General features: G+C 38.6%; 1 protein-coding gene across 4 annotated transcripts in view; it reads left to right on the plus strand.

Moving 5' to 3' along the window:
• TCF12 (transcription factor 12) overlaps positions 1 to 16,971 on the plus strand; it is a 149,493-nt gene that overhangs the window by 38,622 nt on the left and 93,900 nt on the right. For all 4 annotated transcript variants that reach the window (XM_088520135.1, XM_088520149.1, XM_088520129.1 and 1 more), the window contains exons 5-6: positions 871 to 939; positions 9,297 to 9,399. In XM_088520135.1, the coding sequence (XP_088376261.1) occupies positions 871 to 939; positions 9,297 to 9,399 (172 nt within the window). The remainder of the gene's footprint in view (positions 1 to 870; positions 940 to 9,296; positions 9,400 to 16,971) is intronic.

The raw sequence follows: 16,971 nt of genomic DNA on the forward strand, positions 1-16,971 counted from the left end.
AGGTAAGCGGGTACCCAAAGCAATGCGGAGTGTTTGACCTGTGGATTTTGATCTTTGTCCAGGTCATTTAACTTAGGTGATGGGTAAGGGAAAACCGGCTTTCCCTAGAGCTCTGTATTAAAAGACGGTTATCTGGAATGTAATTTAAGTGGTAACATTTTTCTTTTAAAGAAAATTCTTAAGTGTTTAAATAAATTTATTTCCTTTTAAAGGAAAACTCCAATGTTATGCTTCCCCCTGAAGATCATGAACACTAGAAATACATTCTGTATACAGAACTTATGATTGTTAAAAGATGCACTTTAATTCATTCCATGGCCATGTTTTTCTGCAAAAAGTAGAACAAGGGAAATTAGGTTCTGCGTTGAAATCACTGGAAAAGCACTGGAATTCATATAGCAGTCTAGGTCATGTTTGTATTCATACATTTTGAGTAACATAGAGTAACATATATTGCCTTTTTGTTGTGTGTGTGTGTGTTTTTTTTTTCTTTTTTTCCTCTCAGCTGGTGAATAACTAGTGAAATAAATAATAATACTGGTTCAAAAATTTTTGAATAATTTCTGAGTGCTACTCTGTACCCTGACCAGATCAGATGACTGAGTGTGAGGAAGAGCTAAAATGAGTGTGCAGGTCTGCATCAGGAAGCGGGGCAGATAGAATTTCTTTGCCTGGGGAGTTCTTAAATGCTGTCTCCTGGTGACGTATATAGACTGAAAAAAAAAACCCAGAAGTTATAGTTGTCTTTTTAACACGTTGAACATTTATTAAAATAAGGCTACAAAATCCAGTGTTTTTCCTCCATAGATTTCAGTACAGAATATTGCTCTTGTCCAAATTGTTCTTACTACTCTGCTTGCCTGTTTACAGGAAAATGGCAGTCTTCATGGAAAAAGCTCAGACCTCTCCACAGACATAGAAAAGTTGAAACCTCAAGAGGTACTACTTACTCCTTTTGTATTGTATGTGGTGGGTTTTATGTTTTTGATTGTTTGTTTTGTTTTTTTTTTTGTTTAAATCTACCTGCAGCCTGTCACTGGAGTTTTCCTTTAAAAGTCACAGTAAAGTGATAGAATTGGATAAGAGTTTAAATTATTTGACCAGTATTGATTGGAATTTTCAGACACATAAGGATAAGCAATTTTCAATGAAACAGAATTTGGTGGTAAAGCACATACTTTTTCTAGGCTAATTAAATAAGACAGTAAAAGATAGGATGAAGGGCATCTTCCTTTCCCTCTTTTCCTTGCTCCTGCTAAAGGTCAGTCTACTTAAGGGTAGTTGGTCTGATGGTGTCCAGTAGCAATGCTTAAGGAGCGTAAGTACAGGGCCAATACTTTTTCCCAACAATTAGTGATGATCCCAACAATTAGTGATGCAGGAGATTTCCTGGCCAGAGCCAACCTCTTGGTCACTGTTCTTGTAGTTACTGATGATTTGTTCTCTGGTGGTGGCTAGTTTTTCTGACGCTAGTTGTACTTTTGCAACAGTAATGACTTAAACATTTTGTGGAAAAAAAATAATGACATGTTTAAGTGTGGCCAGTGATTTAACTGTTTCTACCATGGTCCTGTGTTCTGAATCATAGAATCATAGAATGCTTAAGGTTGGAAGGGACCTCTAGAGATCATCTAGTCCAACCCCCCTGCACACGCAGGGTCACCTAGAGCACGTGGCACAGGGCTGCGTCCAAACGGGTTTGGAAGATCTCCAGAGAAGGAGACTCCACAACCTCTCTGGGCAGCCTGTTCCAGGGCTCTGTCACCCTCACTGTTAATAAAGTTTTCCTTAAGATCCTGTGGAACTTTTGATGTTTTTCTGACAATAGGTGTTGTATATGCACTTCAAAATTATTATTATTTTTTTTCCATGAACATCTTTGTTTTCCATACCAATTGTCTGTCTCTCTCCTGCCAAACTGAACAATCAGAGTCTCTTGGTCTCTGCTTGTACCATAACTGTTATAACTCTGGTTAGTTCTTACGCCCTTCTCTTTCCTTTCTATGTATCTGGTATAACTTAGAGGCGGGATGATCACTGCTACATGCGTTATTCAAGATAAGGGTCACTCATCAATTTCTTTAATGGCATAATAATACTTTCAGTATCTCTTTCTTTCTTATCATTCCTAATAGTTGCCTTGCCCTCTTTGACTGTCAGTGAGCTCTGATGTCATTTAAAAAGATGTAGAGAATAATACTATTTTTTTTCTTATGGCTACAGTAGTTGCCACATATTGTTGTCACTGCGCAATTTTTTACTCTGTGTTTACTTTATGTTTATCTACACGGAATTTTAGCTACTGCTTTATTGCCATTTTTTGAGAGAGCTTTGTTTGAAATGCTTCGAGTGTTTAAAATGCTTTTTATAAACAAAATTTACCGCTTATTAATTTACTTCCTCTTTTTGATATAGTTATGGAATAGTTGAAGAAACTTGGTACTAGTACAGCTCTATGGGGAAATAGATCAAATATACTGTAACTTCTGCACCCTCCGAAAACTGGCCATAGAATCCTGTGCTTGGGGTGAAATGCTTGTTTATGTTTTTTAATCTTTTGATCAATAATTAATCCACAAGAGATTCTTTTCCTATATCCCAAAACAGTGTAGTTTCTGTTAAGAGCCTTTGGTAATATCTCATCAAAAGCTAAAATAGACTTATTTCAGGTCTGTTTTAAACTAACATCCAATTTTGAAAAGAAATACTCGACAATCACTGCAGGTGTAAGAAAACCTTATGTAATAACTTTATTTTTTTGTTACCTTATGATATTCAATGTCATACTGACACTTAAAGATCAGCAGGTATTTATCTCTAGAGTTGGCTGTCATCTTAAATTTATGAAAAGACACAAACTGAGACGTCAGTGACTTCTGTGTGCAAAAGCTCTGCTGCATAGGCCTAAACACTTTATTAGTAAAATTAACCATTTAAAAATTCATCTATCATGGAGAAGAAAAAAAAAAAAAAAAAAAAAAAGTACAAACACTTTATTTTGGAGGAATAAATCATGGATGGAAATTAGCAAGTCAGTTGGAATGTTACAAAACGCTGACTTCTGTTTCATCCTTGAGATGATTATTATACTGAAGTCTATATGCAATACTGTGTCCAATTTTCTTTCTATTGTGGTACGTGTTTTTCTTCCAGCTCTTCATTTTCGCTTTTTCTTTTAAATGTGCAACTGTGGTGCTTTTTCGATGACAATCTTCTGAGTAATGTATGCAAGTCCCTCTCATATCTGAATGATATGGAGCTGAAGTTATCGTGCCTACGTTGACAATACCTTGTAGCAGAAGTGTAGCTGGCTCCTTTGCATATGTTGCAGAGACATATAAAGGTACTTTTTGAAAACTTTGCTCTATTAGGGTCTCAGAAACAAATTCTGAGGTTCTGAATCAAGTGGCATATTGGTTGAACCCAATAACAGCATGGCACTTGCCTTATAGCTCTTGGAAGATTTTCTCCCTGTTGTGAGATGCTTCTGAACTTTTAGCTTGTCCAATTTCTGTGAAATTTGTAGTTTATAAGAAAGCTCGTAGTCTAGGAACAGGTTGGTGTAATCTCTCTTTGGAGGATAAACACTGTGCTTTAAGCAAAGATTCTTCTGCTGTAGTTTTTATTGCAGTGTGAATAATGGTTGCTTTTATTTTGTGAACAATACTGCTCTGTGAGGCTTTCTTCCATTGTTTTGGTTTTGTTATTACGTGTTTTTGCAATAACTGGAGCAAGTTATTCATGCAGTTTGGATTTCTGCTTCCAAAAGAAGCAAATCTGAAAGTACAAGACATTTCCTAGCTGGATAGCTGTTTTTATTTTTCTTCAGTAATAATTTTAACTATAAAACACTTTGTGCATAGATTAGCGGAAATATTTTGCTCAAATCAGAATTGTATTATAATTCTCTTCCTGCATATATATATATATACACATACACACATATACAATAAAAATGGGGATTATAACTTCTGAAGTGATTTAATAGAAAAAATATTTTTAGTATTGAGTGTGCAGTTTATCTTCCTTTTCATCTACATAACTTCTGTACTCGTGCTGGAAGCCAGAGCTGAATGGCTAAAGGTACCGCTGCTAGATTTAGGTGGAATTGTCACATCAGTGAGCAGGCTATGCCCTCCATGTTATGCTTGTAAAATATTCAGACATGTATTTTAGAGGCCAAATATTATACTTTATATGCCCATCCTATTCTTCCCCTCACATCAGTAGTACTTTTAATTTACAAAGAAGTCAAAAAATAGTAATGAGATAGCAGGTTTTGAAATAGTATTTTATACCTCTTAATCTCAGGTACATAACAAGAAAGGATGCTGTTAAATAGCAAAACAAGACAAGAGGGACACAGAAATACAGTAAGTGTTATCAAGTCTGTTGTATTTGTGTCCTTTTTGTCCTTTTTTTTTTATTATTTTGATGGGGAGGGAGGCTGTTTGGTGGTTATTCTGCTGGTCACTTTCATTTCCTTATGTATTCTATAAGTAAGCAGATGATTCAGGCTGAAAATAAAGGCTAAATTAAATATCCCCTATTAAGTGCATAGGATGTTTACCAAAATGCAACTTATTTTTCAGTTATTTGATTTATGGGCAGCACTTTCCAGAACCAGATTCTAATATTTAACCCCTAAATGATTTAGATAGGTGTCTAAGCATTTGTAGTTAGCATGTCCATTACACTTGCATTACTTTCTTTCCTGGTTTATAATTTAGTTGAGAACTATAAAAATCTTTTTTCAGTGATATAAACTGCTAACTCCTTATTGTAACTTCCTGTGATATTAAAATTAGCTCTGCAATATGTTTATACATTAGTTCCTTTTGTGGCTAAGGAACAACCTTGCTTACCCCATAATTCCCTGTTAGATCACAGAAGTTTCTGGGCATTTTCCTCCAGTCCATCGAATTGTACAATCGTCAAGTGCAGTTATAGTTGCAATAGCCAAGGTAGTATGCTCTATCTATAAATACGTTTAGATGTAAAATTATTCAAATTGTATGAAGTACTTTAAAATAAAGTGATAGTCTGAATTCTTGAAGCATAGGCAGGTGGGAGTTTAGATCACTTGGACACATGGGGTAGATGAATGAGCAGAGGAATAAAAAATGTTACATCTGTTACTTCTTTTAATTGATGGATTTCATGTATTGAAATTTTTAGAGAGCATCACTCTCATCCAATAAAATGTCTGAAAATTAAATAGGCTGTTAGCGCATTCAGCCCTGAGAGTGTCTACATTACACTGTCAAATTGCAGCAATTGCATCCAGTTGCTTTGCATATCAGACCTTAAATAATACTAGTTGCTTTTGGTTGCAGATACATCCAGTCTTGTCTTTGTGAACACAAATGTGTACTGAGACTGAAATCCAGAGAGGCCTGTTGCAGTGGAACAGTTAGCCCTCCGTTAAACTTAGATGGGGCTGTAACAATAAAAAAAGAAAGTTCCTCTGTCTTTGAGGATGGTCAGATTCGGTTTTGTACAAGCTGTGTAAGAAATTGGAACAAACAATATGGTTTTGAATTTGTAGCCATGGGATCTAGACAATCGTATTTGAAACTAGTTTTCAATCTGTAAACATAAAAAGCCCTGAGACCTCTGAGCTATCTGCAGTCCCTTGTAATAGAGTGCTCCGAACAGAAAAAAACTTTGCCCAGTAGCACTTATCTGGCAAAAAGTTTGCAGGATATTTTTAAATGCTCAGGTTGTACTCTCTGTGTGCCAGTCCTTGGCAGGCTTGCCAGAGAACAAAGATGGGCAGAAATAAGAGGATGTGTCCTGAGTAAGGAGTGTCTCCTTCCAGTCTTCCTGAGCGAAAGCTCTTAACAGTGATGCAAGGCAGCAGTCTTCCAAAGGGCTTTGGAAGCCCACCTGTGGTCCTGGGTGTGATGGGATTACACCTGAAATCATCAGCCTATTCAAGCAGAGCACGATCAGAGTATCAATCATTAAATGATCCTTTGTGAGAGAGAATAACTTTGTGCATAAATAGTTGGCTTCTGTTCCTGGTGACTCTAAACAATCCCACCATGGTCAGCGGAGTTCCTTTTCAGAGGCAAGTACATAATTTTCAAGATTACTGTGGATTAGAATGTCCTTCCTTTCTCAGAATGAAAAGATGCACTCAAACCATAACTTAACCTTTCTTCTTTCACAATTGGGAATAACATAGTCCTGATTATTCTTCAAGATATGAATTTTAAGCATAGCACTGAGATGTTTGTATACTTCCCCCGTGCCTTTTTTCTCCTTTGTCATCATGGACAAGCTCGAACACTAGCTGCGGCGTGCTTTCTCTTTGCTATTCGGTGCAATAGGTGACATTAGGTGACATACAGCTCTTAGACCTCTTACACCTTTAAACAAAGCAGTCTATTTTACTGTCAAACAAAGACTTTTTAAGGCCCTTTCTACTAAATTTTCCTTTGAAAAGCTTATATATGTTGTCAGTTTGTGCCATGTTTGATAAATCCATTTCTAAGCCTTGATTATGCTGTTAAAAGCTTCCAAAAGCTATTTTAGAAGCTATTAGAAATTTCAAAAGTTTTTATCTATCATCAGTTGAAGCTCTTTCTAGCAAAACTTTATCATATTTATTATGCAAGTCAACAAGACAGATGCAGGGGAGAATAGGGGAGAGAAAAAGAAATGGCATCAGGAATGCAACTTATTTGAATCACAGATTAAATGAGAGACATGCTCTGAAATAACTCTATGTAACTCTATGAAGTATTATCCTTACAACGCTTCTAGTTATACTTAATTTCCATTTGTGAACTGGAGAAGTTTGCTAAATCAAGATTGGGTGTGTTAATACTTATTTTGTATTTATTTAGTGTGGGTGTGTTACATGTGGGAATCAACCCAGGATTTCTTATGATAAATAAAAGTCAACTGCTTGAGCTGATAATTGAAAACTCAGCACTAAGACTAAGTGGTGTCAATGAGAGTGGCCAACGTAAGACCTGTGTGCTTAGTCCCTGTATTAAGTGAGGGCTGAGAGGAGGCCGCTTTGCTCAAGTGTAAGCTGTGTTGCGTGAGAATGAACGAGTGCTTGGCACAATCAGCATCTGAGTTAAAGTATGTGGATGATTCCATCCGGAGCACTTGTATGGACAATAGTACATTTTTTCCTTGTATAGTAAATTTTCCAAGTGTCTTAAGTCTTTGGTGTTGTAAAAGACTACTTCTAACGTTCACCAGATAAAGTAGCTGGTTTGTGTAGTGGTGCAGAGATATAATTGGGATACTGCAGTAGTTAGATACAAGGGTACTCAGGGAGACAAATGGAGATGGTGCAAAAACCAGTGTAATGAATTCTTTAAAGGAACTTGAGTGGTGGGAGGGCGGCATTGCTTTGCGGATCAACTCTCCCCCAGTCCTTGTGTCCTCTGCAGCTCAGTGAGGAAAGGGAAAAGCACACGGTGGGTGGATGTTAAGGGAGAGTTAATAATCCTGTGCTGTGGTAGGCTGTATTTCAGGATGCATGGCTGTATACGAAATGAATTGTACTGTGGTTATGTTTTCAGTCAATTTTGGTTTGTTTGTAGAGCAAGGCCTCTCTGATGTAAGGTTTTAGGGCTTGTCTAGGCACTGTGCTCCGACCGTGTGAGATGCGGCTTCTGTTCCAGCACCGATCGCGGCCTTCCTTGTTGCTTTCTTTTAAAGTACAGTCCAGTTGAAGTACTGTCTCAAGGAAAGTTTTAACAACAGCAACAAAATGAGTGCAAGCTGAGAGCCCGACAGGAAACTAACCACTTAGGAGCTTTATTCTTTAGGCCCTTCATGTGCAATTTTTTTCTTTTGTATTCAGCAGATTTAATTTCTTTTTTGTTTCGATTCAACATAGAAATAAACCGCATGTGGTGACCTTAGCTAGGAGCCACTCTATTTCCTCGGCAGCTGCTGCTCCGCGCTGCTTGTCTGACAGACGGGGCTGGGTCACGCTTACCAGAGGACACCCTCGTGGTCATAACCAAGTTGTAAATGTCACTAAGATTGTTTCGGGATGCCTATCACACGCGCAGCCTGATTCTGAAGTAAAGTGAGCCAAAGATTCAGTGGGGAGTTGGGACTCCCAGGAGAGTCCTCTCGGAGCAGGAAGGCAGAAGGAGCTGTGACAGGCATCCGTAAGCAGTTGTGGTGAGCTGACAGTTCTTTAGCCCTCAGTTACTAGCCCTTTGGTTGAACTGACAGCACGCCTGCAAAGACGGTGAGGCCTGTTTCAGCCCCATTAATGTTGTCTTGAATGGAGCCTGAGGTCTGAAAAAATGACAAATGTTCAATGATTGATGATTTTAAAGTCTCAGGGGGCTTGGGGTAGTTTCTGGAAGCTGTGGGCCTGAGCAATTTTCTCCTTAAAGTAGAGACCATAGTTGAGTCTCCATTTTGAGTTTTTTTGCAGCTTATAGTTTAAGGGGCTTAAATGAGTGAGTAATTGGGCATTGTAAGGTAAGTTTTGCCAGTGCTGGCCAAAACTTAACGAAGCAGATGCCATCTGGAGTAAGAAGTGTCTCATGCTTTGATAAAGTGTAAATGGCTATCTGATCATTCTGAGTGGCAAATACCATACTTATATCTTTATTACAGAAAAGCTGGTAACATTTTGTGCTGTACAGAAGAAAATTTTAAGTAATTGGTTTAATGAAATGTGGTATTTCAGTTTGAATGCTTGTTTGAAAATCAAGTAGCAAAGTGTGTTTTGCGTTTGTTCGTTTTTGTTCTTTTTTTCTTAATAAGTATTGGGAAGAAAAATCTTTGGTCACTGAGCTAAATGTTGCTCAGGAACGTGACAGTGTCAAAATGCCTACTAATCTGTAACATTAAAGCAGTCTTCAAGTGGAAATGGATTTTTTCTCCTTTGCACTCATGTATTTTTTCCTAATGTCGCTGACTTTCTGACCTTTCTACTGTTGCGTTTTGTTAATGTAAAGAGAAACCTTAGGAAAAATTTCAGATGCCACTTCTGCAGACTTATGTTTTCTGACAGTGGTTAGTGACTTAACTTTAAGAGTTCGAATATCTTGGTTTTATTTAATTTTTAGAAGTATTGTTTATGAAGACAGAGCTTATTTTAAAAAATGGTGTGCCACCTTTTTAGATGGAGAGAACAAGTAAAATGTGTGCAGAGTATAATTTCTGAGAGAGAGACCTGAAAGCCAACTTGTGTGATGAATGACCAATTGTGACTCTGTGCATTTAATTAGGAAAGTGTCATTACACTCAATTAGCAGGGCTGCCAAATAATCTGTTTAATACTCTGGTCTTTTTTTCTCTAGGGTTTTGCAGACAGTCCTCATTACAGTGATCACTTGAATGACAGTCGATTAGGGCCCCATGAAGGATTGTCCCCGACACCTTTCATGAACTCCAATCTGATGGGTAAGTAGGTAATTCTTTACGAGTATCCCCTCAAAGCCTCTTTGGTCAGAAAAAGACATTTTTCATCCCCTTGTCTAGGACTGACATGTCAAGCATCTGGAAGTTACCCAGTTCCTTGTAGCAAAACTGATTTTGCTATTGAAATTTTGTATGATGCACAGTTGAGTAAAATTCTTCATAAATACCATTGTCCATGTTTGTCAGTGTATATTTTTTGAAGAAGGAACCACCTAAGGTTTTTATTCTTTCTTTTTATTCTTTTTGATATTGCATTTCTCTTGTAAAGATCTATATATTTTTCAAAGCCTTCTTTTCCTCAACTTTCTACTGAGAAGATACCTATAGCAATTTCTAGGTTACCTACTTAATGAAAAAAAATATAAGAAAAACAGCTTTCCAACATTTAGGATCCCTAAATGACCAATTTACTTTGGTCTTTTCTTCAGTTAATTATTTAATATTTTTCCTCCTGTTTACAAGTTTTTTGATTGTTTGTTTATTTTTACTTTTTTCCATTTAACTTCTGTTATCTTGGGAATATTGTTATTGTGAGAAATAGAAGTGAACGTCTTCTTGCTAGACAAAAGTTGCCAGTGCTGGGCCTGTGTATGTCCAACATGTTCTGCTTTTTGCTAATTACATAAAAAAAAAAAAAAGGCATGATTTTGTTGGTGTAACCTGGGCCCTCCTCTTGCTAGAAACACGTAAATATATTGTCGTTGTTGGTACGCCAGTTTGTGGCCTAAAATCATTAATATCAAAATAATTACTGCTTGGCAAAACATAGTCTTGGGACAAATTTCTCTCTGATCCTTTAAATGTGGGGATGGCTTTGAATTGTAAAGTTGACATTGTTTCACTTATATATTGCGCTACTTGTAGACATGACCTATTTTGTGATCTCAGTATTGTCCTTTTAAGACATCGCCATGGTAATCTAAGTGGATTACCTAAATCCAAATCCTGGTGGTCTGCAATTTCTTTCGGAAATCTTTATAGTTCGCTCAGTCTTTGTTTACTACTTAATTTTCTGTGGAACATAGACACAGACAAAGTGCAGCTGGTGCTGGAAGCAGAATTTCATTTAATTCTTCATATATGAACCTGAAAATATAGTCAGTAATTTCAAAATGACGTTGTCCTATAGTCTTTCTAAGAAGAGAATACATGTCACTAGGTCAGTGATACTTATACCTGAAGATGAAGTTAACAGTTTCTGTTTTCTTTTAGTTAAGCAGAGAACAACTTCCCCCCAACACCATTTCAAATTAAATGTCTTTTTAAATGCAGAGGACTGAAAACATAAGTCATTTCAACTGTCTGAAATATTTTGATCAGTAGCATGTATGGAATGTCTCTAGGCTTTATAGGTGTTACTGACTTGAATTTACAAAAATGTATAGCAAAATTTGATTTGTGATTTTTGTTATGAAGGGCAAACTATTTGCTCATGCTTTTATTTTGAATCATCCAATTTCTAAAGAATGTGTGCCTTTAAATACACAGTGAAAATCATTGGTACTACTGCATCATCTTAGTTTTTCCATTTTATTGAAGAGATTAGTAGGTGGTTTCCTTTAAATGTAATAGAATTACATCATTAGTACAGATTTATGTTGAAGTCTCCATTGAGGTTGGATTGTAGAGAGAATTAATGAAAGTAAGAAATATGTCAATTGTTTGCTCAAAGCAGCCCTGAAATAAAATATTTTTGTAATGCTTTATGGTTAACAGTTCCCACGGCTTTTGTTTCTGTTATAGTCCTTCGTTTCTATGTACAGCAAAATTACAGAGAGCTTTCAGTGTATATCTCTAAAATGTGTATGCCCGAAAACTCTAAAACGCTGTGTTTTTTAAAGTTATTCCACCTTTTTAACTTTTAACTTTGCTTGTGCTACAGTATAGAATGCAGCTACATATATCATACCTGCATATCATGAATTTTCGCAGTATATCTTAAGTTGATGTTGAAAAAGCTACAAAAAACATTAAGTACTTTTCTGACTAGTAGTAGTATCTATGTTTGGGGGAGGGTTTCTATCTCTTTTTAATGAAAAGAAAAATAAGCCTTTTTCTATAGTTAGGATTTATAAGACAAAGAATTGCACATGAAGCTTGTTCATATTATATTATAAAAGCATTCCCATTAGAATGGAAACACTCATTTTACTCATTCCTGTTGATAGTATTTAATGCATTCATTGAGTTGTTACACAGTCTTCTGGGGCTGAAAGGACGATGCCGAAGAAGGTAAAGTCGACGAGTTTGTAAGAAGTATCTCACTAGGTTGGCAGGCGTGATGGAGCATTGGGGATGCACGTTGAAGATGTAGGAAGCGTGTCCCTTCTCAACCTGTTACCATGGCTGAAATACATCTCTGAAATAGTTAAACTATAAAATAAATAAATAAGGGAGGGGAGTAACAACAGCATATTTCATCCTTGCTGTCAACACTTAAGAGCACCATTAAAAGAAAGAATTGTGTGTCAAGGGGATGTTGTTATTTTGTGTATTATGTTCAGTCGTAAGCATATTTGCCTGAAGAGATAGTGGATTATAAAGTGCCACTGTCTTTCATGATGGAGCTCTCAAATATTTTAATGATCTTGTACATTGCAAAAGAGAGAATTTTTGTCTAACAAGAGTTGATAATGATTCAATAATGAACAATTTGCCACAGAAAGATGCATTTCCATATTCATTTAGATATTTTTGAAGTGTTTTGCAGAGGAAGTAAAGCTATTATGTTGGATTGGTTAGTGTTCTTCACTAATGAATTCCAGAATTATCCTGTTGATTTGTTGGTATAAAAAAAAGACGACCGTTGCTTGTATTTGAAGTAAAACCACTGAATCTTCTTGTCACCAGCATAGCCCGTTACTATCTGTACAGATATGTACAAAATCAGTCCAAAATATATTGGTTGTACCATAGCTCCATTTACGTTTAAAAATCTTTGCTTATGCAAAACCTTATGTTCTAATTACATTTTAGAAAACTATTCATGAAGATATGAAATTGTTTTCTCAGTACCTATTCTGTCTTACAATTCTCTGTGTTTTATGTATGGGTCACGTTTTGCTGGGACCCTGATAAGTGTTTGGTATCACACCTTCTGCTTTCCTGCTCCCTAACTTTATTCTACTGGGCCATTTTGCTTGCCAGGACCAGGGGAAAGGGATCATTCCTGAACGTAACTTATAGGGAGGGATTTCTGGCCCTTTCTGACAATTCAAAGGGGGGTGTCTTCATCTCGAGGTGGGGTGGAAGGCAGGCTGTACGCAGGCATTGAGCTGCCCTGGCCCACTCTGCGTTTCTGCATACTGTGCACTTGCCCAAGCTGCACATAAAAAGTTGTCATTTAAAAAATTATGTCCCTTAAAAATTAAAAAAAAAAAAAAAAGGCAATTTTTTTGTTTAATTACGTTCCACTCCTGGGTGGTGCTCCTGGGCTAGGCACAGGGTCCTGGGACTTTTCAAGACAGAGAACCAGAAATGGTCGCAGTCAGAAATGCGGTTTGGGTGAGAATGGCCCCTTTACAATCCCTTCACTTCTCCTGATCTCACTACTCGCTGGCGCTGGTGGGTCTGGCTATAGTCGCAGTCAGGTGTGTTCAGACTGATGTGCTGACCTTGTAACATACGTGTGTGTTTAGCATCCTCCCGGCCTGGTGCCTGTGCTCCTCCCTTTAACAAGCTCACTTTTGTTTCATGTTAGCACAGTCATAGTGTTTAATTATGACCATTATGAACGTGAGAGGAGAGTACAGAGTAGGTGACAATGAATGGAAATGAAGACAAATGTAATCAGCAGTCAGTACCTATGAGGGAGGGAGTAGGAGCTTGTTACAGTAATTCAAGCTATAAATGGTGCAGATGGTTAAGCCAAGTATAGTTTCTTGTTTCTGGTAGCATAACTGTTTAGTTCTATAAACGTAAAGGCTAAATCTGATCCTTGTCATTATTAAAATAAAACTATATTGTGGTATCTCCTGGAAATAGAATAATATATTTGTGTTTTCTGCAGTGCAACTTCCTTTAACTGTTGATTGTACTTGATAAACTTGTATCACTGGGGTGGTTTGTCATCTCACCTGGCATGACAGTTAGGGCTCGCAAGTGAATTTTGTGCATGTAGCCTTTATTTTACTGTGTCTTAGTGTTTGTCTAGTTCTAAAGTGGCAGGTGGTTAATGCTGAGCAGAAAAAAATTCCTGGAGCTAAAGGTGGAAGCAGAGAGGGGCTTCCAGGGGTGAAGGCAAAATCCAAGAAGATCTCGAAGTTAGCCTTTTGAGTTACTGTGAAGCTAAAGACTCATTCTGTGGATTATTTACTTGAATGAGTGGTTAGTATCCGAGTTTGGATGCATCTGACTTTTTTTTTCTTTTTTTTTTTTTCTTTTAAGAATTCCAATTCTTTTAATGGACTTTTGATTGCCTCATTCTTTAGATTTTTATGTATGGCTGTGCCTCTGTCAGTGCTTCTCTCAAATCAGCAAAACTACTACTTTTAGTTTTTATTGTAAAATACAATACTTGGTTTATACTCATGCACTATGCCCAGTTACTTGGATAGAATAACAAGTCTTTTTAAAAATGAGCATTAGTATTTTTGAGGCAAATATGGTAAATAGCTGAAATCTCTGTAAACCTTTAAGTATTGATAGTGCTTTTGAGTGGGTGAAGTAACCCTTTCAAACCACAATTTGGGAAAGGTTGTTCTCAGTCAAAGGAGAAGATTTGGGATTTTAAAACACAATTAACTTGTTCACAAAAATTATTTCTCAGTTAAGAATCTAATACTTTTTCCCCCCTGCTTTTTTCTCCATCATTATCACTTCAGGCAAAGTGTTCTGAAATTGAAGAGCTGTTTATCGAATGATTTTATGATGGTGAGGACAATCATAGAAGCCAAGAAAGAGTAAATAATTATTAAAATAGTGACCATTAAAATTATGCTCTTTTTTTTTTTGCTAGAAATTTTGTTTTAATTGCATTTTAGGAAGGGAGAGGGCAGATGCGCAAGCAGTGTTTGGCAGATCTTATAGTTGTCCAAAATAATAGTTAGATATCCTTGAATTGTCTTCTCTAGTCATTACTAATTTAATACAGGGAACAAAATAGGCATCACAATGGAAATGATCTCCAGAGAGACGTGAATAATGGTGAGATTGATTTGAAATAATTTATACACAGTTACATCAGTGTTAACTTGGAAAAGGGTGGGAAGAGAATATTTTGTATCCTTCAGAGAATTCATTATGAAGAAAGAGGCAAATGTTAAAAGAAGAGAATTACAAAATATGGGCATGATAAAGATTATGACAAGTACTTCAGTTCATCATATTTTACCAAAGTACAGCAGTAAGTTGGAAGAGCATTGTAAAAGGAGAGCTAATAAGCTTCATGCAGTGCATAATTATCTGTCAAATATTATTGTAGGCTAAGAGGCTAGAAAAACTTCTTGTAATAAGAAAGATGCAAGCATGACAAGATGATCCACGGTTACAATAACTAAGAGTACAAGTTGCTTTCTTGGAGGCACAAGCGCAGCACAAACTGTGGGAGTTTCCTTGAATCTCACATTCCTGTAACCAGCATTGAGCAGTTTTGTGGTGCTGCCCCTACATTTTTAGATCACTTATTGTTATGATTATCTATGCTTAAAAATGTCATGGCTGACAATATTTGCCTTCATGTCTTAAGCGCATTGAAGTGATCCTCCTTCTCATGTTTTGAAATATTAGAAATGCGCTTGTGTGTGTGTTCAGGGATGCGTGGGGCAGACGCAGGTGCTGGTGAGGCGAAGTGCAAGAGTCTCGGGTTTGGTGTTGCCGCCTCAGAGCAGCCTGGTGCTTCCTGCAGTTATGCTGTCTGGTATTTCTTGGTACAGTTTCCGATTTTTTTGTTTTCCCTCAGGTATTCCATTAAGTAAATTCAGCTCACACCAAAGAATTGCTCTCATCTGTTCTTCATTTTCCTTTTGTGAAAGCTAATGTGTTTCTGGGAAATTAAATTACACAGTCATTTAGTGACAGTGCTAAGTGCAGGGCAGTTTTACCCTTGGGTTTTTGTACGCCAGAGTGTGTGCTAAGCTTAGTTTACCCTTCTGTTTACAGTAACATGCAGTTGCTCTCACGGTGCTTCTTTCAAGGCAGCAACAACCTCGAGGTCTGCATGGAGGTGAGGGCAGCCGTGGTGCAGGCGCGGAGCCGCTTCCCCTGCTGCAGGGGTGAGCGCAGGTGGGTCCTGCGGGGCCCTGTGGCCCCGGTGCCACGTGGTGCGCGCGAGCCCGAGCGCGGGGCCGCAGAGGTGGCGTGAGCAGGTGTGGGGCCGTCCTGGGCCCTGGTGCCACGCGGTGCGCGCGAGCCCGAGCGCGGGGCTGCAGAGGTGGCGTGAGCAGGTGTGGGGCCGTCCTGGGCCCTGGTGCCATGCGACGCGCGCGAGCCCGAGCGCGGGGCCGCAGAGGTGGCGTGAGCAGGTGCAGGCTGCCCTGGGCCCTGGTGCCACGCGGCGCGTGCGAGCCCGAGTGCGGGGCTGCAGAGGTGGCGTGAGCAGGTGTGGGGCCGTCCTGGGCCCTGGTGCCACGTGGTGCGCGCGAGTCCGAGTGCGGGGCTGCAGAGGTGGCGTGAGCAGGTGTGGGGCCGCCCTGGGCCCTGGTGCCACGCGGTGCGCGCGAGCCCGAGTGCGGGGCTGCAGAGGTGGCGTGAGCAGGTGCAGGCTGCCCACTTTCCCTGGCTGCCAGGCAGCCGCTGTCCCAGCGCTTCAGAGATTTGCCTCTGACAAGTGCGGTTTTTGCAGGGTAATTTCGGGCAATTTTATTACTTTAAATCAGTGCTGGAATAATTTTCAAACTTGGTTTCAGCAAATAAGAAAGCAAGTAAGTTTGTCCTTGAAAACCCTTCCAGACACATGATTTAGTGCTGTAGCAGGAATAAGCCCATGGTATCACTGGAGTCGATACTACCTGTGCTACAAGGGGCTTTACAAGCCCCGTAGGAGTTCCAGCAAATCTGTAGCCTGTTCCACAAGGGCAGTTCTTGTTATCAGTGGGAAATAGCACTACGGTTACCTTATTGCTAACAGGAGGAAATAATGTTTTTTGTAGTGACCTTGTGCTAACTGTGTTTGAGGAAGATGAAATGTTGTTCTCTTCAAATAAGTTTCACTTACATCTAAACCCAGAATTTTTGTCTTGCTTGCTGGACTGGGAATTTAACTATGTGAGTCAATGTGGCCTCTGGACTGTGACATATTTTAGTTCTGATAAATATGTATGGTGAAGGTTGGTTTTGGTTAATGCAGCCTGAAACGTTTAAGTGAGTGTTGATTTATTCACAGCGTAACTCGGACTCTAAAAAGGAGACTAAACAGTAGTCTGAAATTTTTAAATCTTGCGTTTCCTCTTTGTTTCAACATGTCAGTTCAGCTGCTGCAGGGTGTGTTTATCTGTTACAAGGCTCATCAGTGCATGAAATGCTGAAGGGGCATATTTCTCTCCTGCGGTTCCTGCCATCCCTGGGCACTTGTGGTGTGCTCAGTGCATGGGATCAGCTGGGTGAGGCGGTAGGATT

The sequence above is a fragment of the Tinamus guttatus genome, unplaced genomic scaffold (assembly GCF_059628265.1).
Source record: "Tinamus guttatus ecotype Peru unplaced genomic scaffold, ASM5962826v1 Tinamus_guttatus_pri_ptg000004l, whole genome shotgun sequence".
NCBI lineage: Eukaryota > Metazoa > Chordata > Aves > Tinamiformes > Tinamidae > Tinamus > Tinamus guttatus.